Source organism: Pristis pectinata, chromosome 14 (assembly GCF_009764475.1).
Source record: "Pristis pectinata isolate sPriPec2 chromosome 14, sPriPec2.1.pri, whole genome shotgun sequence".
Classification (NCBI taxonomy): Eukaryota; Metazoa; Chordata; class Chondrichthyes; order Rhinopristiformes; family Pristidae; genus Pristis; species Pristis pectinata.
The window spans coordinates 47,836,685-47,856,207 of record NC_067418.1 but is presented as its reverse complement, the minus strand read 5'-3'; the positions used below and the strand labels follow the sequence as shown (position 1 = coordinate 47,856,207).

The 19,523-nt window shown below is 46.9% G+C and overlaps 1 protein-coding gene across 1 annotated transcript in view; it reads right to left on the bottom strand.

Moving 5' to 3' along the window:
* nup160 (nucleoporin 160) overlaps window positions 1-19,523 on the bottom strand; it is an 82,050-nt gene that overhangs the window by 25,844 nt on the left and 36,683 nt on the right. Inside the window, exons 15-25 of the mRNA XM_052029712.1 lie at window positions 17,685-17,850; window positions 16,100-16,212; window positions 14,810-14,970; window positions 14,185-14,321; window positions 12,986-13,056; window positions 9,886-10,045; window positions 7,509-7,578; window positions 6,049-6,147; window positions 4,069-4,188; window positions 2,368-2,463; window positions 1,765-1,859 (exon numbers count right to left, since the gene is read on the bottom strand). Of these exons, the coding sequence (XP_051885672.1) occupies window positions 1,765-1,859; window positions 2,368-2,463; window positions 4,069-4,188; window positions 6,049-6,147; window positions 7,509-7,578; window positions 9,886-10,045; window positions 12,986-13,056; window positions 14,185-14,321; window positions 14,810-14,970; window positions 16,100-16,212; window positions 17,685-17,850 (1,288 nt within the window). The remainder of the gene's footprint in view (window positions 1-1,764; window positions 1,860-2,367; window positions 2,464-4,068; window positions 4,189-6,048; window positions 6,148-7,508; window positions 7,579-9,885; window positions 10,046-12,985; window positions 13,057-14,184; window positions 14,322-14,809; window positions 14,971-16,099; window positions 16,213-17,684; window positions 17,851-19,523) is intronic.

Here is a 19,523-nt window from a genome sequence, read left to right as displayed (position 1 = left end):
CAGATCAAATTGCACACCACCACACCATTGCCGCCCAGTGGAAGATATTAGCAGCATTTGTCCAAATGTGTAGCAGTTCGTGTAACACTATTACGGCACCAGCGACCGGGTTCAATTCCCACCGCTGTCTGTAAGGAGTGTTACAGACTCAGTGAAAGTCCCTTTAAGATAGAGAGTGTGTGTGTATGTGTGTGTGGGGCGTGCTTACGTCAATAGAAGATAAAGGACGTAATGACGTTGTTGAAGAAGTCAGAAGAAGAAGGAGAGAGAGAGAGAAGGGAGAGAGACACCAGCCTGCTTGTTTTCTCTATCGATGGATGAGAAACAATAACTGTGTTTGCCACAGAAATCCATGTATGGAAGTTGGAAGTAATCTGGTGGAGTTCACTTTGTTGCTGACCTGTAGAGGGAAACAGGTATTTGTGTGTGGACGACCACGATTCGGATGCTTTTCGGGGTGAGGAAGTCACTACCGAGTAAACACTGAAGTGTCGTTTGGGTTCCATCGTGGAACATTTGGATTTCATATGTACTCTCTCTACGTTTCTCTACGTCTACGTCTTATCTTCAGACAACGGTGGTTGTTGAAGAAGCCCTTGCTCATGTTTCACCTTATGGCTTGCGGAACTGAACTTTAAGAACCATTCCGGAACTGGGAGTTTTGGACTTTGCCACACCCACGAAGAGTTTAGTTTTGGGGTTAACGTTCGAGGTTTAACATTTTTGAATTCTAACATACTAATGTTTTTACTTTTATTTTACGTATTATCATAAGTAGTAATTAATAAAATAGTTTTTAACACAATCATGCTCAGTGTGTTTCTTTTGTTGCTGGTTCGTGACAGGAGTTTGTACGTTCTCCCTGTGTGTTTGCGTGGGTTTCCTCCCACATTCCAAAGACCTACGGGTTAGGAAGCTCTGGGCATCCTACGTTGGCGCCAGAAGCATGGCGACACTTGCGGGCTCCCCCCAGAACACTCTACACAAAAAAAAAGATGCATTTCGCTGTGTGTTACGATGTACATGTGACTAATAAAGATATCTAATCTTATTTTATACACCTTTACAGCCATTGGAGGTGAAGTTAGACCTAAAGAGAATGCAAAATGCTGGCAAACGGGGAGTGTTACTTTCAATAGAAAAGTGAACACTATCAGCTGCCTGCTCAGCCACGAAGCAGCAGCCATCTGGGTCCTTATTTGAAGAAGCATATTGCGCAGGGTGAGGTAGTTCTGAAACCTGACCTTAGATAATGGACAACACTGGTCGTTGACACAAGCTGCACAGGCCTCCAGCTACGACAGAGACTAACAGTGGCAAGCCCAGGGACGTACCACGCACAGGACAAGGTCACATCAGTAAGGGGACTGACCGGTGGGGGGGGGTTAAAAAAAGCCCCACTGTAACAAAAGCTGTGAGGTCAGAGCTATAAACCACTCCCCCTCACCCCATCTTAACAGCAGAGGGGCAAGAGGCCATTCCGCCCCCCCCCACCGCCAGGAAGAAGACTCTGCAGCTGGCACGTGTCATTCCGGCTGTAATTCCTGGCCGTGGATGCCAACACAGGGCCCCATCCAGTACATCACAGCTGTGTTGGAACTGGTCCAGGGTGATCTCACGGGCCAGCCTGCTAATCACCCCCGTCTAACAATGCTCACAACACTGAACTCAACATCACACCATGGCGTGCCAGCTCGCCATCCACGGGGGAGGGGGTTGGGGAGGGGGGAAACAATGGAAACAGCTCACGGCCCATTCTCTCACCTGCTGTTGTCCGGGTTCTGGGTTAGTGACTCATAAGCCTGATGATTGTGACCCAGGTCCAAGTGATGCTTGAAAATCTTTGTCCACAGCATGGCCTGTGTGGAAAGTAGAACACAGAACAGTTAACAGCACAGAAAGAGACCCTTCTGCCCCACAATGTCTGTGCTGAACATGATGCCGAATTAAACTAAATCTCTTCTACCTGTACCCGATCCATATCCTGCCATTCCCTGAACATTCATGTGTCTAACAGCCTCTTAAGGGCCACTATTGTATCTGCTTCCACCACTATCCCTGGCAGCCTGTTCCAGGCACTCACCACTCTCTGTGTAAAAAGCACTTGCCCTGCACATCTCCTTTGAACTTTCCCCTCCTCACCCTAAATGCATGCCCTCCAGTATTTGGCATTTCTACCCTGGGAGAAAAACCAATGTGAAGCACCATTCAGAGAGTCTGCACTGAATTAAACCCTTGCTGGAGCAGTTCGATTGTTCCTGTAGATTCTCAACTGAAGTACAACCAAAGGCTGGAGCTGTATTCCGTCACAGGTTGAATTAGCAGTGCAACACGGTTAAGCAAATTAGAAATGGAAAAGTCACACACCAGAATCTTCCAGTCATCTCTTGCCTCAGTCACTGCAATCGCCGCTAGCTGCAGAACAAGCTCTGGTAGCCCCATGTCTTCCAGTAAACGGAGGACCTAGGAACGAGCAACATACAACACAGTTGGACTCGTATGATGTTACACACAGTCAGTTGAATACACATCCAATTGAGATGCAGCCGATCTGGTTCACAGACTGCAGCACTTATGACAACGAAAGTGAAGAGGCAATCTGAAGTTAATATTCAGGAACGTGTGCCTGCAGATAGTGAAATATAACCACTGGAGAGAGGGTACAAAAACTAAGCACATTGGTCAGGCGAACCTGGGAATGTATAGGACATCATGCACAGGGCCCAGTTTAAAAGACGAGAGATTCTGCATTTCTATTCGAAACTCCAATATATCTGCACTTAAAAATGAGGCGTGGGTGAGCTTGGTGGATGGTTAAATCTGCTATTGCAATGTTTTTGTTTTTGAAAACTAACCCAAAAGTTCAGCAAGATTTGAGTTGTGCTGGAGGGAATTTGAATTTGGTTTTCCTTGACTTTTTTAATTGTTTTTTTTAAATGTATTTGCATCTAAATGTAAAAACAGAAAGATCTGGCAACGATTTAGTACATTCCATGAGCGCGATGACAAATACAGATTTCACTGCTACGACTTGAACCGACTGCTCTGAATGCTCCAATTAGATATTAAAAAAAAGTCTCAACAAGTCAAACTTAAGTACAAATTGAAAAAAAATAGTTAATTTACTTTTCCCCAAGCTCCTAAAAATCCATCTAAAGATTTAAATCTTAAATGACTGGATAGTAGCCAAGCCCGAAGTTTACACTGTCACAGTTCAGTTAGACCTACACTTTACACAATTATTTTGCTTTCCTGATGACTTCGCTCAGGCAAAACTGCTCTTACCAGTTCCCTGAAAAACTTTTGAATAGAAACAAAATTCAATTGGTATTCTGCAAAAATAGGGTGCTGGTGAATGAGGGATGGTGGAGAGGGAGAAGGGTAGCACAGGAAAGGACAATTCCCAGTTACGGAGCGCTAGAGACCAAAAGGCACTTCTTGGGAAACACGGAAGAGTCGGTAATCTTTCATATTGTTTTCAGCAACTCCATGCACCCAGGAACGACAGAAAGCAGTTGCAACACCTTAGCACAGGAAAACCAGATGGTAAGGAGTAGTGTCGAATTTATCGTGGGAGCAAGAGAAGTGAAACCATAAATGGAGAAAATAATGACTGTTAAGATTTCTTTATTAGTCCCACGTACATCGAAACACACAGTGAAATGCATCTTTTGCGTAGACTGTCCTGGGGTCAGCCCGCAAGTGTCGCCACACTTCCGGTGCCAACATAGCACGCCCACAACTTCCTAACCCCTACGCCTTTGGAATGTGGGAGGAAACCGGAGCACCCGGAGGAAACCCACGGAGACATGGGGAGAACGTACAAACTCCTTACAGACAGCGGTGGGAACTGAACCCAGGTCACTGGCGCTGTAATAGCGTAATGCTAACTGCTGCACTAACATGATCAGAGGTACTGAAAATCTCAGGTCACCCTGCTGACAAACAAGGGCTCATATCCATCCTGTGCTTTAAGCCAGATTCCAAACCCACTTGGCCTCCTCACCCAAGCAGCCCTGCCGTTGGTGCAAGATCACATGAGGACCCGAACTGCAGTTCAGTACATACCTTGTTGTAATACTGCACTCTGGGATTGGAGGCGGCTTCCTCGTCCTCCACGCGGATCAGTCTGTCCAGGAACTCCTCCCTCCCCACTGCTGCAGCACCGTCGCAGAAACACTCCAGAGCCTGGGGAAAGAAGCCGTGACATTGTCAGGTTGCAAGTCCAGCTCAACCACACGGCACCGGGCCGGGAGGGCGTAAGTCTGAATCAGCACTCGTCACCTCATACCCATTGGAACGGGTTGAAGAGGGGAAACGTGAAGAGGGGAAGAGTTGAAGAATGGATCGCCACCCCATGTGTCTGGTCACTGGCCTCACCTCGGATCAACCACGGCCACCTCCACGTATACCATTACTTGTGGAAGCGTTGGAAAGGGTGCAAAGGAGATTTACCAGGATGCTGCCTGGTTTAGAGAGTATGCATTATGAGGAGAGGCTAAGGGAGCTAGGCCTTTACTCTTTGGAGAGAAGGAGGATGAGAGGAGACATGATAGAGGTGTACAAAATATTAAGAGGAATAGATATAGACAGCCAGTGCACCAATGCTCAATACAAGAGGGTATGGCTTTAAAGTAATGGGTGGGAAGTTCAAGGGAGATATCAGAAGAAGGTTTTTTACTCAGAGAGTGGTTGGGGTATGGAATGCGCTGCCTGGGGTGGTGGTGGAGGCAGGGACATTGGTCAAATTCAAGAAATTGTTAGATAAGCATATGGAGGAATTTAAAATAGGGGGATATGTGGGAGGAAGGGGTTAGTTAGTCTTAGGAGGGGTTTAAAGGTCGGCACAACATTGTGGGCCGAAGGGCCTGTATTGTGCTGTACTGTTCTATGATTCTGTGGTTTAACTAGAAGCCTCATGGTGCTACACAGAACATGCACCAAACGAGATATTAGGGCAAAATGACCAAAGGCACAGTCGAGATTGGGAGGGAAAGGCATGAAGAGGCATTGGGAAGGGGCGCAAGAGCTTGGTTTTGGCAGTCAAAGGCACAGCTGATGATGCTGGAATGGGTAAGTTCAGAAATGACGGGATTGGAGGAGCACAGACAAGCTGGGAGGGTTACAGGGATGGAGGGAGATGACAGAAGAGGACCAAGGCCACAAACGGAGTTTGAAGACCGGGGAAAGGATTTTATAATAGAAATGTTGCTGAAGTGGAAGCCAGTGTAGGGCAGCAAGCAGAGAGGGGCGCGGGGACGATGTGGCATACCGCAGCAGTCTTACAGACAGCAGCAAGAAGAAACCTGGCCAGAGGCTCAGTCCGGTAGTTATACCTCGAGGAAACAAAGGGCTGGATCGGGGTTTCAACTACAGGTTGATGATGTGCAGATTTTCATGATCGCATTGATATGAGAAGACTCAGAGGTCAAACACAGCACCTGGCCTGGATTTAAGGAGTGGGATGAAGGCACGAGCTAGGGAACAGAGACTGTGACAGGAGCTGAAGACAATGGCTCTGGTCTTTGCAAGATATGGAGGGATTTTTTTTTTATTCATGCAGTGCAGCGTATCAGATGGACAACTTAGTGGGGGAGACGGAGGGGAAGGGGACATTTTGGTTATTGCCAGCATCCATGTAGGAACTGATGTTGTCTTCATACATTGCTAAAAGCCACTGTGCAGATGAGAAAAGTGGTGAAGACTATATTACTGTCAGACACCAGGGGTAACTAAACATGCGTGGGAAGAGGAACCTTTTTTTGTCAATTCCCTGTCAGCTTACTCCCAGGTTCGAGACAAGTCCTCACCCACTTATGTACCTGCTCACTGACCAAGGTAGTGGACTGAAATTACAGCACCAGTTTGGAGAGCTGTTGACCTGATTTTGGACTCCAAGCAGACGAGGATTTTGCTTTGAAATAAAAAACATGAACAAGCAAGGAAAGTAATGTGCCATTTTCATTCATGTCCACTGCTGGTGCTGAAAGCACTAACAGAAATTCCCTCAGCGACATTCCTTACCCTCCACTCTCACCACAATCTTACCTTGTACCCTTCACCTGTGGCCAGGTAACACTGTCCCAGCACGAACCGCCGTGAGCCGACATTAACTTCACACCAAGGTTGCAATAGGCGTACATATTCCTTAAAAATTGAGAAAACATGCAAATGGTTAGTGGCACGAGCTTTACCAAACACAACATGAAGCATCTCAACATCAACAGTGCAAATTCACAGTTTAGGAGCACACAATCACAATACAGACCAGTTTTGTTTTTAGCAGGCGGCCTTCCCCTCTGTTTAACCCATTAGCTGGCAGGAATGGGGGGGGCGGGGGTAGTGGTGGTGTAGAGTTGCAGAAGCCCAGCACTTAACAGGCTAACTCAATTCACAGTCTATTACAATTGCACTAACAAATGCAGATCACTTCTCAGTAAACTCGACTTGGTTTGCCTATCGCCAGGAATACAGCACACTGGTCAAACTCAGTGGGAAGGAAGTTAAAAAAAATTTTTCTGGACCATTACATGCATGTAGTATCTTATATACATACAACCAAGGGTCCTGTCAATGGGACGGCATTATGAAGACTTGACAGGGTAATTGCAAACATCATCTGCAGAGAATAAACAATGTTTGGGGGGGGGGGGGGGGCGCGGGAGAGATGTGGGCCAAACATGGGCAAATGGGACTAGCTTAGATGGGACTCTTGGTGGGCATGGACCAGTTGGGCCGAAGGGCCTGTTTCTGTGCTGTATGACTCTCTGATTATTGTCTGATTATTGATAATTTGCCCTCACCCACCCAAACCAATCTGGTCCCTGCTACCCTACACCCAACTGAACACCAGCCCCTCCACCCCTCACTTACACCTACCTTCCCACGGCCCAGATCCTGCACAGCTCGTACTTCATTAGCTGAGCTGTAAACACAACAGAATGCAGTGCGAAGATCCCCTCTTGGGTCATCCTCAGAGGGCAGATCGAAGACGCAACTGAAGACGATTGAACCGAGGACACAGGTCCAGGCTGAGACAATTGACACCCAAGAACAACCACCTTGCTCTGCTCCAGATACGTCACCAGCACCGATGACTTCAACTTGACTGGGCTGCTGGATCCCACGTTTGTTCAAATGTTGCTGTGTCAAGGGCAACCACTCTTAGCCCTGGATCTCAGCTCCCTTACTGCTCTTTGAGCCAAACGACAGGGAAAAGCTGGTTCATAACCATCTCCCACCCCACTCTGTGGCGTTTTTATCGTTTAAGTTGGGTGGGAGATGGTTGTGAACATGATTGTGGCAGCCGTATACAAATCAGGGAAATGCATGAGGATCCAGTGGGGAACATCAGGGACATTAATTAGCCTCCTGCACAGCAGCAAAACCAAGGTGCCAGCTAAAGCTCCTCACAATACAAGGAAATCACACCTCCAGACTCAGATTTCAAGTTTCATTACTTGAAGAGGCACAAAGAGCGACACAAAGAATGCAAAAGCACCACCTACCTGAAGCTGTACATACTGGCAGTGTCCCATGAGAAACTCCGGAAACAGAAAACTGGTGTTATTTGGCCATCTGAATCAGAGTCAAGGAAGAATGGGAATTCCCTGAGATTACTGGAGCGGGTCAAAACACAGAATCGTCATGAGCAATGCATGAGGGAACAGGTGGCCAGGTGTACAGCCACAGAAAGCAGTTCCAATGGAGCAGGTGAAGTGTTAGATCTTGTAAGCTCCCATTCCCAACGGTTTCACCATCAGGTCAAGAAAGCAGCGCACATGCCTCCTTGAAGCTTCCAGGGGGTACAAACAGACCAGAGGGGACAAAGCTTAGAAGGGTACAGGGAAAATCTGTATGAAGAGAAGCAGTTGATTTATTAGCACTTGTCCACAGGATGCAACAAATTACAGCCAATAATGATTTTCACTTTGAGAGGTGGGCGTCACTCGTCAGCACGAGCAAGGGCTGGTTCATGACCATCTCCCACCCAACTCAAATAATAAAAGTGCCACAAACAGAGCACGACAAATGCAGCAGTCACGTAACAAAGGGCAGGGAAATGCATGGGAATTTAGCGGGGACCATCAGGGACATTAATCAGTCTCCCACACAGCTGCAAAACCAATGTGTCGGCTAAAGCTCCTCACAACGCAAGGAAAGCTGAGGTGGAGAGTTATTGCACTTCCGTGGCTGTCAAACCCTTCATGGTGATGGATATTGAAGCACCCCCCCCCCCCCACCGGCAGACATCTTGTACCCTGACACTTTGAATGATTCTTTCCTAGTGTTGTCCAACGTAGAGGGGACAAAGAGAACAGTAGGTGGTATGTTATGAGACTGTGGTTTCAGGAGTTATTGCTGAGGACTCCCACAGCTACCCCCTCCAACCTGTATACCAGTGTATCAGCACCTCTAGTGGACCTATCCTGCCCGTGGGTCAGAAAACATACAGGGACTTCAATGGAGCACTCTAGCGCAAGTCAACAGGGCGACTATGCATGGCTATTGCTTGAATGATCTGTGGGACAGCTCCCCCAGTTCCCATGTACTCATGAGGAGGTTGATTAGGGTTGAGAGCAACTCTGCAGAGTCCAAATTCAGTGCCTAGATTGGTGCCAGGGGTGCGTTTCCTTATTCCTGTTTTAACAATGTTCATGACCTGACAAGGTCACGTCAGAGGGCAGTTAGTGGTCAACAGGCTACCGTGGTTCTGGAGTCACAAGTTGACTAGATTGGGAAAGAACGACAGATTTCCTCCCCGAGGTGCATTGGTGAACCAGATGGATTACAATCCTGTGGTTTTGTGATCATTTTTAGACCCATCTGCTTCTTTTCTTAAAATTATTAACTGAATTGAAATCCCACAGCGAACATGTCGGGATTTAAATTCATGTCCCTGAATTGTTCATCCGAGCCTCTGGGTTACCAGTCTTGTTACTAAGCACTGTACCATGGGTACACACCTATTAATCAGTAAAAATAGTTCAATGATTAAAAAAAATTGAAAAGCTAATCCTTTCTCAGTGGCATAAGTTGAGGAAAGAATACAGGGAGCCCACTCCTGCTTTTCCATTGGCAATAAGTGATCTCTCTGCTGAACTCATGGTATAATGTGTAGTTAACAGATTACATGCACCAAAATTCCCATGACAAGTTACTAACCTGAAACATTAACTCAGTTCTTCTGAGTGACCTGTTAAATATTCCTAGAAACGTTATCAATTTATTTTAACAACTCGCTCAAAATCTCAGCACCCAAGTCCTGTCTCACAGCTATTTCCTTTGACTCAATCACTTCATGAGCTTGCACTCACATCTCCTTCCACAACCGATGTTCAAGATCCGCATTCAAAAATCCCTCAACCTGAGCAACATTCTCTCTTCTTCCCTGCTCTTTAAAATTCTCTTGCTAAACTTCGTCTCTCTACACTTGTTTTTAAAAAGAAAGTCTCAATCTATCAGTCATTCTTTGCATCATGAAACACTGCAGCACAGTACAGGCCCTTCGGCCCACGATGTTGTGCCGACATTTTATTCTGCTCTTAGATCTATCTAACCCTTCCCTCCCACATAGCTCTCCATTTCTCTATCATTCATGTGTCTATCTAAGAATCTCTTAAATGTCCCCAATGTATCTGCCCCCACAACCTCTACCGGCAGGGCGTTCAACGCACCCACCACTGTAAAAACTTACTTCTGACATCCCCCTTATACCTTCCTCCAATCACCTTAAAATTATACCATTTTCGCCCTGGGGAAAAGTCTCTGTTATCTTTCATTCCAACTAATTCTGTCCACCTCCGATGAGATATTATCTCGTAGAACATGCAAGTTACAAAGAGACAGTTACATTGCTGTATTAAGCACCATTGTAAAGGATACAAATACTGGAGGAGGTAATTTGTAAAGGCAATGCCAATCTGTGCCCAGTTGATCGTCGACTGACTTAAAGGACTATTTTCCTGGGACAACAGCCGGGAAAGAATGTGTTTTCTGGCCACCTGTTGGTAGAACAACTCTACCACCGTACGTAGGCTGCTGGCTAGAAAATAAGGCAAGTCGTCAGTGTTACCTTAGCCAGGATTAGAAACTAAAGCCTTGAACGTAGAAGGATAAAGCACCTCATTTCTTCAAATCTGTCAACAGTTGGCTAGCAACTGAAAGACGGGAGCAGAAATAATACCAGATACCAGCAGACTAGAATAGAGGAGGTGGCCGAGAGGTTAAAGCAATAGACTGCTAATCCATTGTGCTTTGCACGCATGGGTTCATCCCAACCTTGTCGTGAGATGTTGGTTTGGGTAACGAGCTATTAACGCAGTCACTTGAACACTTCCCACACTCCAAACTTAAGGGCAGGCACGGTAGTGTAGCGGTTAGCGTAATGCTATTACAGCACCAACGACCCAGGTTCAATTCTGGCCGCTGTAAGTTTGTATGTTCTCCCCGTGACTGCGTGGGTTTCCTCCGGGTGCTCCGGTTTCCTCCCACATTCCAAACACGTACAGGTTAGGAAGTTGTGGGCGTGCTATGTTGGCGCTGGAAGCGTGGCGACACTTGCAGGCTACCCCCCCAGAACACTCAACGCAAAAGGTGCATTTCACTGTGTGTTTCAATGTACATGATTAATAAAGAGATCTTATCCATTGTAAGAAACTCACCTGATAGTGTATTAGCAGCCACCCCCAGATCTCTCTGGAACCCCACTAAACATCATTTCTTTAAAATGGGACAGCCTGAGAGACCCCAGTGGCCCAAGATGTAATTGCGGAATATCGTCCCCCGGCAGTAGGCTGGGATGTTTTTCTACATCGCAATTCAAGAAAGGAGTGCTAAATACAGGAGAGTTGGATGAAGAGAGGCAAGATGAGAAGTGGTTGATAGCAAGAAAGGAAGTCCCAGACCACAGGGAGGTAGGCACATATATGACAAGTGGAATTCACTCGGGAGGAGTGCAAGGGGAGGGCAAGCAAGGGGAATACATGATGAGTTACTAAGCAGTGTTTAAAAATGAAGAAGTCCTTAGGGTGCTTGTCTTAAATCTCCAAAGGCAGCAGGGCAGTTAGATAAAATGATTAATGATATGTTGGGACGCTTGAGGTGTAGACTATTTTCTAAATGGGGAGAGGATTCAGAAATCAGAGGTGCAAAGGGACTTGGGAGTCCTAGTTCAGGATTCCCTTAAGGTTAACTTGCAGGTTGAGTCGGTAGTAAGGAAGGCAAATGCAACGTTAGCATTCACTTCGAGAGGACTGGAATATTAAAGCAAGGATGTGATGCTGAGGCTTGATAAGGCGTTGGTCAGCCCACATCTGGAATATTGGGCCCCGTATCTAAGGAAAGGTGCTGGCCCTGGAGAGGGCCCAGAGGAGGTTCACAAGAAGGATCCCGGGAATAAAAGGCTTAATGTGTGAGGAGCATTTGATGTCACTGGGCCTGTACTGGATGGAGTTCAGAAGGATGAGGGGGGGGATCTCATTGAAACTTACCAAATATTGAAAGGTCTGGATAGAATGGACGTGGAGAGGATGTTTCCATTAGTGGGAGAGTCTAGGATCCGAGGGCACAGCCTCAGAATAAAGGGACGGCCCTTTAGAACTGAGATCAGGAGGAATTTCTTCAACCAGAGGGCGGTGAATCTGTGGAATTCGTTGCCACGGAGGGCTGTGGAGGCCAAGTCATTGGGTGTATTTAAGGCAGAGGTCGACAGCTTCTTGACTGGTAAGGGGGTTAAGGGTCATGGGCAGAAAGCAGGAGAATGGGGTTGAGAGAAAAAAAAATCAGCCATGATTGAATAGCAGAGCAGATTCAATGGGCCGAATGGCCTAATTCTGATCCTATACGTTACAGCCAAGGCACAGGAATACTAAACCAGTGAATCCATGAGAGAACTGCAGGAAACATCAGTAGGCCACAGCTTAAAAAAAACTGTGCACAGCTCTGGTCACCACACTAAAAAAAATGCATGTTTATAGTAGAGAGGGCACAGAGGAAGTTCACAAGGATACCGCCAAGGTTGGTGAGTTATGGTAAAAAGCAGAGGCTGACAAGGCTGGGGTTACTCCTTCAGAACAGATTAAATTGTGGTGTATAACATTCCAAAAGGCCTAGAGAGGAGGAACAGGAAGAACTCTCTCCCTTAGCAATAAGGACAATAACTAGTAAGCACTGATTTAAGTTGATTGGTAGAAACGTTAAAGGGGAATTGAAGGAAAATGTTCACACTTAGAGAACAGTGGGGGCATGGAACTCGCTGTACGACAGGGCAGTGGAGGTAGACACCCTCAACGTGTACTTGGTGTCCATTTGAAGAGCCTTAACCTTTTAGGCTGTGGACCAAGAATAGTGATGTAGGTTTAACCTAAAGTCAGCATGGACACAACGGGTTCAAATAGCCTCCTATACCCCAAATTTCTGTGATTCTATGTAGTGTTCAGTCCATTGGCCATTTGGTGAAACACGTCAATTCATTTCCTCTGCAAAATGTAAAGCTGAAAATAGAATGGTATCTGGACTCCGAGGCTTACATTACGATAAGAGATCACGCAAGCTGGAGTTGCATTCTCTGGAATTCAGGAAGTTCAGGGGTGATCTGATTGTTTTCCAGAGAGAAGGGAAAATGGTGTAGACAAATCTTTCAGATCAGTTGTTGGGCGTGGGCCAGAAATTTAGAAATCCTCCACAAAGAGGAATCAATGCTAAAGGTCAAATTGTCCATTTCTGAACAAAAATTTGTTCATAAAGGGGACATGGGAAAGGACTGGGTAATTGAGTTAGGTCAGAGATTATCAGTAATTTCAACTGAATAGCTTACTAGCCTAACCTTATAAACAATGAGCCTGTAATATTTCACAGACCTTTAACCTTAGGTTTCAAATGTCCGTCAACATGGGCTAGCAGCCTCCGCTCCTCCTCGCTGCAAACCAATGCCCGATCCAACCCAACCCCACCCCAGGGTTAGAGATTTGGCGAATGTACCTACCTGCACGCTGTGATGTTAGGGCATTAGAGTCTGACAGCTCTAAAACTGATAACTGTCGCAGGTTCGATTCCCTGAAACCACATAAAAATGGTAAGTTTCTTCGACAATTATTTACCTTGTTATGGTAATACCTGCCTCTACAATCAACCTCGCGATACAATGGTGTCCAGGTACAAAACATCTCCACCAAAGATATACTACAACAGGCCTTCCAATTTCTTGCTGGCTTTAGGATGGCACCAACACAGCCAAAGCCCACCCTTAGGAACAGCTTAAAGCTCAAAGCTTCCTACACCAGTGCTGCTCTGTAGGGAAAGCAGCAGGGACGTTGCAGGAGAAACAAGGAGACACATTTTGTTCAGCTTTTTTTAAATTGGTGTTCAAGGAGGATTGAGTCTCATGGGAGGGTGGGGAACAGCATAACTCCTTTTGCTGAACACAACAAGTCTGAACAGGCATTCAGGTTAGTCAGAGCACCTCACTTCACAAGTTGCCCAAGCCTCAACCTCAGAAGAGGCTAATACTTTCAAGGCAGCCATGTGGTAGATGGAGACACGGCTGGTAATTTGTGTTGGACTGAGGCTGGGGTTACTTCCTTCAGAATAGAGAGATTAAATTGTGGCATAAAACATTCTGAAAGGTCTAGAGGGATGAACAGGAAGAATCTCATCAGGAATTTATCACACAGGAACCTTACAAGAGAACCAGCCACAATTCCAAACTCTTTCCCCAAATCTGGGCTGGATTTAGCTTCAGGTCTCAGAACTCACTTGACCCACTGCCTGATCTGATATCAATTTTGTAAAGGGAAATATTCCCCCTTTCTTACTTGGTTATTGGCGAACAATAGTGTTTATATTAAGACAGACACACAAGATTCTGCAGACGCTGGAATCTGGAGCAACACGCACAAAACACCGGAGGAACTCAGCGGGTCGGGCAGCATCTACAGAGGGAAATGGATAGTCAACGTTTCAGGTCAAGGCGCTTCACCTGCCAGTCCAGATGAAGGGTCTCAACCCGAAACGTCGACTATCCATTCCCCTCCATAGATGCTGCCCGACCCGCTGAGTTCCTCCAGTGTTTTGAATGTTTATACGAAGTCAAGCTTGGGTCCCTTTTATGGTCGTGGTTTCACTAGAAGAACTAGGCCTTAAACAAAAACTCTTCTTTTCTTCCTCAGATCCCAGATTACTTACAAAGTGTCAACAGGCACTGCTGAAGCCAGGGATTGACAAGCCCATCTCATCACATAGTAGGAGCACACGAGGAGCGATGTCCGAGGAATGAGTTCCTGCTGGAGCTGCAGGAGATAGCCACCAGCTCCCAAACTCACCTGAAGAGCAGCACACACAAAAAAAAAGTTTAATAAGTTGCTCTCTGTGCACATTTGATAAGCTGAAAGGCAGAGGCACAAATTCTAAAAAAATGCAGAGTAGCCCAACTACAATAATACTGGTCTAATCTGGTCAGCCATTGAGGCTGGAGCTTGCTTGGAAAGGAATTTCCTCCAATCCCACTTTTAAGGTGCTGGATAAAAGTAAATAACAGACAAAAAAAAATCAAATAACCAAGTGCACACACCCATAAAACAGCAAATAAATGCCTCAAGAAGTCAGTAACTTTGGAAATACAATTGCAACAAATGATAAATGTAAACTTTTATACCCATTCACTAAACAACAGAGGCAGAGTCATCTCATGGTTATACCACACAGCTATTATGGCAGGTTTGAGATATATTCCTCAGCACTTACTGTCCTGCAGCTCAAAGACAAGCCGCAGGCCACCCTGAGCCATGATGTGCTATTGAAGAACACTTACACCGTCTCCAAGGTGAAGCATTAGCTGCTGCAGAATCAGCAGGTCACGGCAGATAAGGAAGCGAGTCATGGACATGTGGTACGCAGCCTCACAGACGACATTAATGGCAACGTTGCTGCCGTAAAACTGGGCCATGTTCATTCGGATGTGCAGAGGCTGGCCTGGAAGATCCGGAACAAAGAAAAAAATGTCAGCAAGTTTCAGTTTGAAGACGCAGCACGAAGGGCAGGGAGCACACGCTGGGGTAATCCAATGGTGGACCATAGAAATCTGCACCCAAGGCCCCCAGTTAATTCATTCACCTGCCAGTAGCCGACTCACAGCAGAGATCGAGGGCTGTTAAATGGTACACATCTCTTAAAGGATAGGAAAAAGCAGGATCTTGGCCCATTCCATAAAACAAATATACAAACAGCACCTTCACATGAGAAAGACAGCTTCCAGTCACTTTACTTCAACGACGGCAGCAAGGACCCAGTCGACATCAGAACCACTAGGTGAGACCAAAGCCACAAGCACCCAGTTACCTGGAGAAAGTGACTCCAGCCTCGTCCTTCCTGGTCTGACTTCAGGAGTAAAGAATTGTAGACAAATTGTCTTTTACAGTGGAGTATGAACTCGCAGTATCTGTGACGCTCGATAGCACAATGGAAAGCCTCCGCCATAACATTCGTATAGGCAGTCCCCACGTTACAACAATCCCGAGAGCCGTTCGTAACCTGGAAATCCCGCAGCATGGGCGAGGATCACAGGAACAGCCATGATGGGAGAGCGAGCAGGTGCAGGGAGCAGCCGGCCTCACTGACTCAGGTGAGCGAGCGAGTTTGCTCAGCGCTCCCAGCTCCGGTTGGCTCACCCCAGTCCCCGACTGTTGCGGCTCGGAGTGCAAGGGGTGGTGGGGGGGAGAAGACGCACAGAAATACCCCGTTCCCACCCAGCGGAAGATGCTACTGGCAAATCCATCCCCATCCACCCCACCGGTCTCCTGAATGTACATAAGTTGGGCGTTCGGACCCCGGGGAGGACCTGCACTAGTTTACAGTTAAAACGCCCGCTAAAATATAAAGGGATTGTCCAATTCCATTGAAAGGCCTGAGCCACAGCTCGCGGTCAGTTTCACTGTGACCACGCTCTATTTAAGCACATACGACGCAAAGAGCAAACCCAAAATGCCCATTGAAAGGGCACTGCTAGTTGTACAAATGCTACACAGCCAGGCCAAACAGAGATCAGAATCCACTGGCCTTCCAAATTTCCAGCTCGCCCACCGGTGCGTAGCCTTGACCCTACCATTGCCTGCCTCCAGGTCGCCCTCGAGGTCCATTTCCCGCAGCAGCAGCTGGATTATGGTCCCGGGGTTACGGATATCCTGCAGCTTACTCTGCAGCTCCATGTGCGTCTCTCTGCGAAAAACCAAGAAAGAAATATGAGTAAACTGCGCGCTTCGGTCTCGAGGAGCAGCTTCACAGTTCAGTGAGTTGTGACGCAGCAGAAAGGCCGTCAGTTAAGCCGCTGAAGGCTGAGGAGCCACCAGTGATGTACACAACACCAAACCCTGTTTCAGCACGAGAGTTGGTGGGGAAGACAGGACCGGAAGGTATTCCTGCAGCATATACTGCCTATAGCAAGCTCATTTCCGCAGTCTCTCCCCTCCCATCGACCTCTGACAAAAAAAAACAACACAGACAGATCGAGGCAACAGTCAACTCCATGGTCAACATCATTACCACCGGACAAGAATCCCGAATTACCTACATTGTGCCATTGTTGGTAATAATCAAGGATAATGGTGGGTCAAAGCAGAGATCTAAGGATGGCCAATAAATGCTGCTCTTGTCAGCATAAAGGCATATTAATGGAGAACGGGCAGGCACAGTAGTGTAGCGGTTAGCATAACGCTTTACAGTGCCAGCGACCCAGGTTCAATTCTGGCCACCACCCGTAAGGAGTTTGTACGTTCTCCCCATGTCTACATGGGTTTCCTCCGGATGCTCCGGTTTCCTCCCACGTTCCAAAGACGTACGGGTTAGGAAGTTGTGGGCGTGCTATGTTGGTGCCGGAAGTGTGGCGACACTTGCGGGCTGCCCCCAGAACACTCTATGCAAAAGATGCATTTCACTGTGCGTTTCAATGTACATGTGACTAATAAAGAGATCTTATCTACAGGCCTCTCTCCACAGTACGCATGGCTTATCTCCACAATCAAGATCCTGATTAAAAAACTCAAAAAGGTTTTAATTATTTCTAACTTAAAACTGCAGAATGAGACCTAAATCTCCTGTAGAGATTTGTGAAAGAAACAGAAACCATGTCATTCATGGTCACCTTCACCCTTTTTGGAGAATCATTTCTCAAAGGTTGCAAAAGTCAGGTGAATTCTCGAAGACAGGAGACGTGAGCTCAACTTTCAGGAGATCAACGGTGCCTGCAGGCAAGTCGTTACTCCTGCTTTATATCTGGCAGAAGATGTATCTGCGTTGCAGTTTGCTCTGACCTTGGCTTGCGTAGGGATCTGCACAGTCTGGGGACGGAGGTTGGTGGTTGTGTAATGACGAGTTGCAAAATGGTCACCAAACAAAGATAGGCAGGTGAGCATCACCCCAGATTCTTCACACCAAGTGACAAATAAGAAGAAACATTACAATCAGCACCACGACTGACAGTGGCTAACAGGGCCAGGCACTTTTCGCCGGCAAAGAGCAAGATTCAACAACTTCATCAAATATTACATCATGGAAAAACTTCATCAAGAGCATCATCAGCACCACTCGCCTGCTCCCCACATCCCCGCAAACTTTTCTCCAAGTATTTACCCACTTTCCCTCTGAAAGGTGTTACTGAGACTTGGACAACGCTGGCACTCGGTCTTACTCACGTGTCTCTGGCCAGAAGGTCCTCCAGGATCTGCTCCGCCGCTTTCTCGGGGGGCTGTAGGTGGCTCACTGCTGTTTCCATTAACGAGGCCATTTCCATAGTGACGGAGTCTCCCACCAGCCTAAGGCACTGTACTAATTGAAGCAGGTCCCGTGCCACCTCTGGATCTAAGGGAGCAGGAAGGGAGTCTTTTGAATATCGCAGATAGCAGCCCTCATGTTAACCGCCACAAGGTGTACAGAAGGACTAGACGTGCATGGAAGTCAAAACACCAGTTACTGCTTCGAACTTCGCAGAAGTGAACTCCACAGCAGGTTAGGATAAACTTCTGAGCTTTTATTTCCAAGTCCCACCCAACCACCCCGTAACGTAATCTTGTTAATAGGCAGGCCACAGTTTACTCAGGTTGGACAGCAAGTACCAAAGGACATAGTGGTGTTATGAAAACCATCTGCACTTTACTATCAGGCTTAGTGAGTCAATAATTCAGCAGGTCACAATTTCATTCAGTTACCTCCATTCATCCAAGTTGGCTAACAGTCACTTCACTGAAATGTTGTCATTTCCTTTTTTTTTAACAAGAGCTGGACATCACATTTATTGACCATCGTTAATTGCCCTGGAGGTGGTGGGGAGCTGCCTGCTTTAACCACCAAACTCCTTTTGAAGGTACTCCCACCAACGATGTTGGGGAGGGAGTTCCAGGATTTCGACCGGGTGACAATGAGAGACTGGAGAGGTTTCCGAGATCAGGATGGTGTACAACTCAGGAGGGAAACCTGCACACGGTGGTGTTCCCAATGCACCAGCTGCTCCTGCCCTTCGCCGTGGTAGAGGTAACAGTTTTGGGAAGTGCCGGCACAGTAACCCAGGCAAGTAACCGTGTCGCATTCTGTACAGGGTACCCACCACAGGCACCGTGCACCGATAGTGGGGGAATGAACATTTAAGATTGGTGGCTGGGGTGCCAATTAAGCAGGCTGCTACCTCCTGGACAAACTTGTTGAGTGCAGCTACAGCAACTCTCATTCGGGCAAGGAGATAATATTCCGTCACACTACTGGCTTGCAGTTTTCAGATGAACGACTGGCTTTTGGTGTCAGGAGATAAAAAAAACTCGTCACAGAATCCCCAGCCTCTGACCTGTTCGTGTTGCCACAGTATTAATGGGTCAGTTGAGTTTCTGGTCAATGGTAATCCCCAAAATGTTGATGACAGGGAATTGATGTTTGAATGGCGACGATAGGTGGCTAGACTCTCTCTCTTGTTGGAAATGGCTATTGTCTGACATGTGTGGCACACGTTATTTGTCACTTAGCAGCCCATACCTAATGATGTCTAGGACTTGCTCCATGCTTCACTGAGTGGTGAATGGAATGGAACAATGCAATCACCAACAACAATCCTTATGATGAATGGAAGGTCATTTGATGAAGTAGCCGGAAAAAAGTTGGACCTCAGACACTGAGGAACTCCTTGGGCTTGGACGACTGACCTCGACAACCACTTCCTTCATGTGGGGTACAACTCCGACCATTGGAGTACGTTCCACTTGGATGCCCAATGACCAGTTTTACTAGGGCCCCTCGAAGCCATACTCAGTCAGACACTGTCTTGCCGTCAGGGCCGGTCTCCCTCACCTCCCTCTGGAACCCTGATGAGTTTTTCCAGCACTTTCTGTTTTTATTTCAGATTTCCAGAATCTGCAGGTTTTTTTTTGATTTTCATTTGCTCTGGAAGTCAGCTCTTAGGTCCATGTTCCAACCCAAGGTTGTAATGAGGTCTGGAGTTGAGTGGTCCTTGGGTGTCTGTGAGCAGGTACTGCTGGATAGCTCTACTG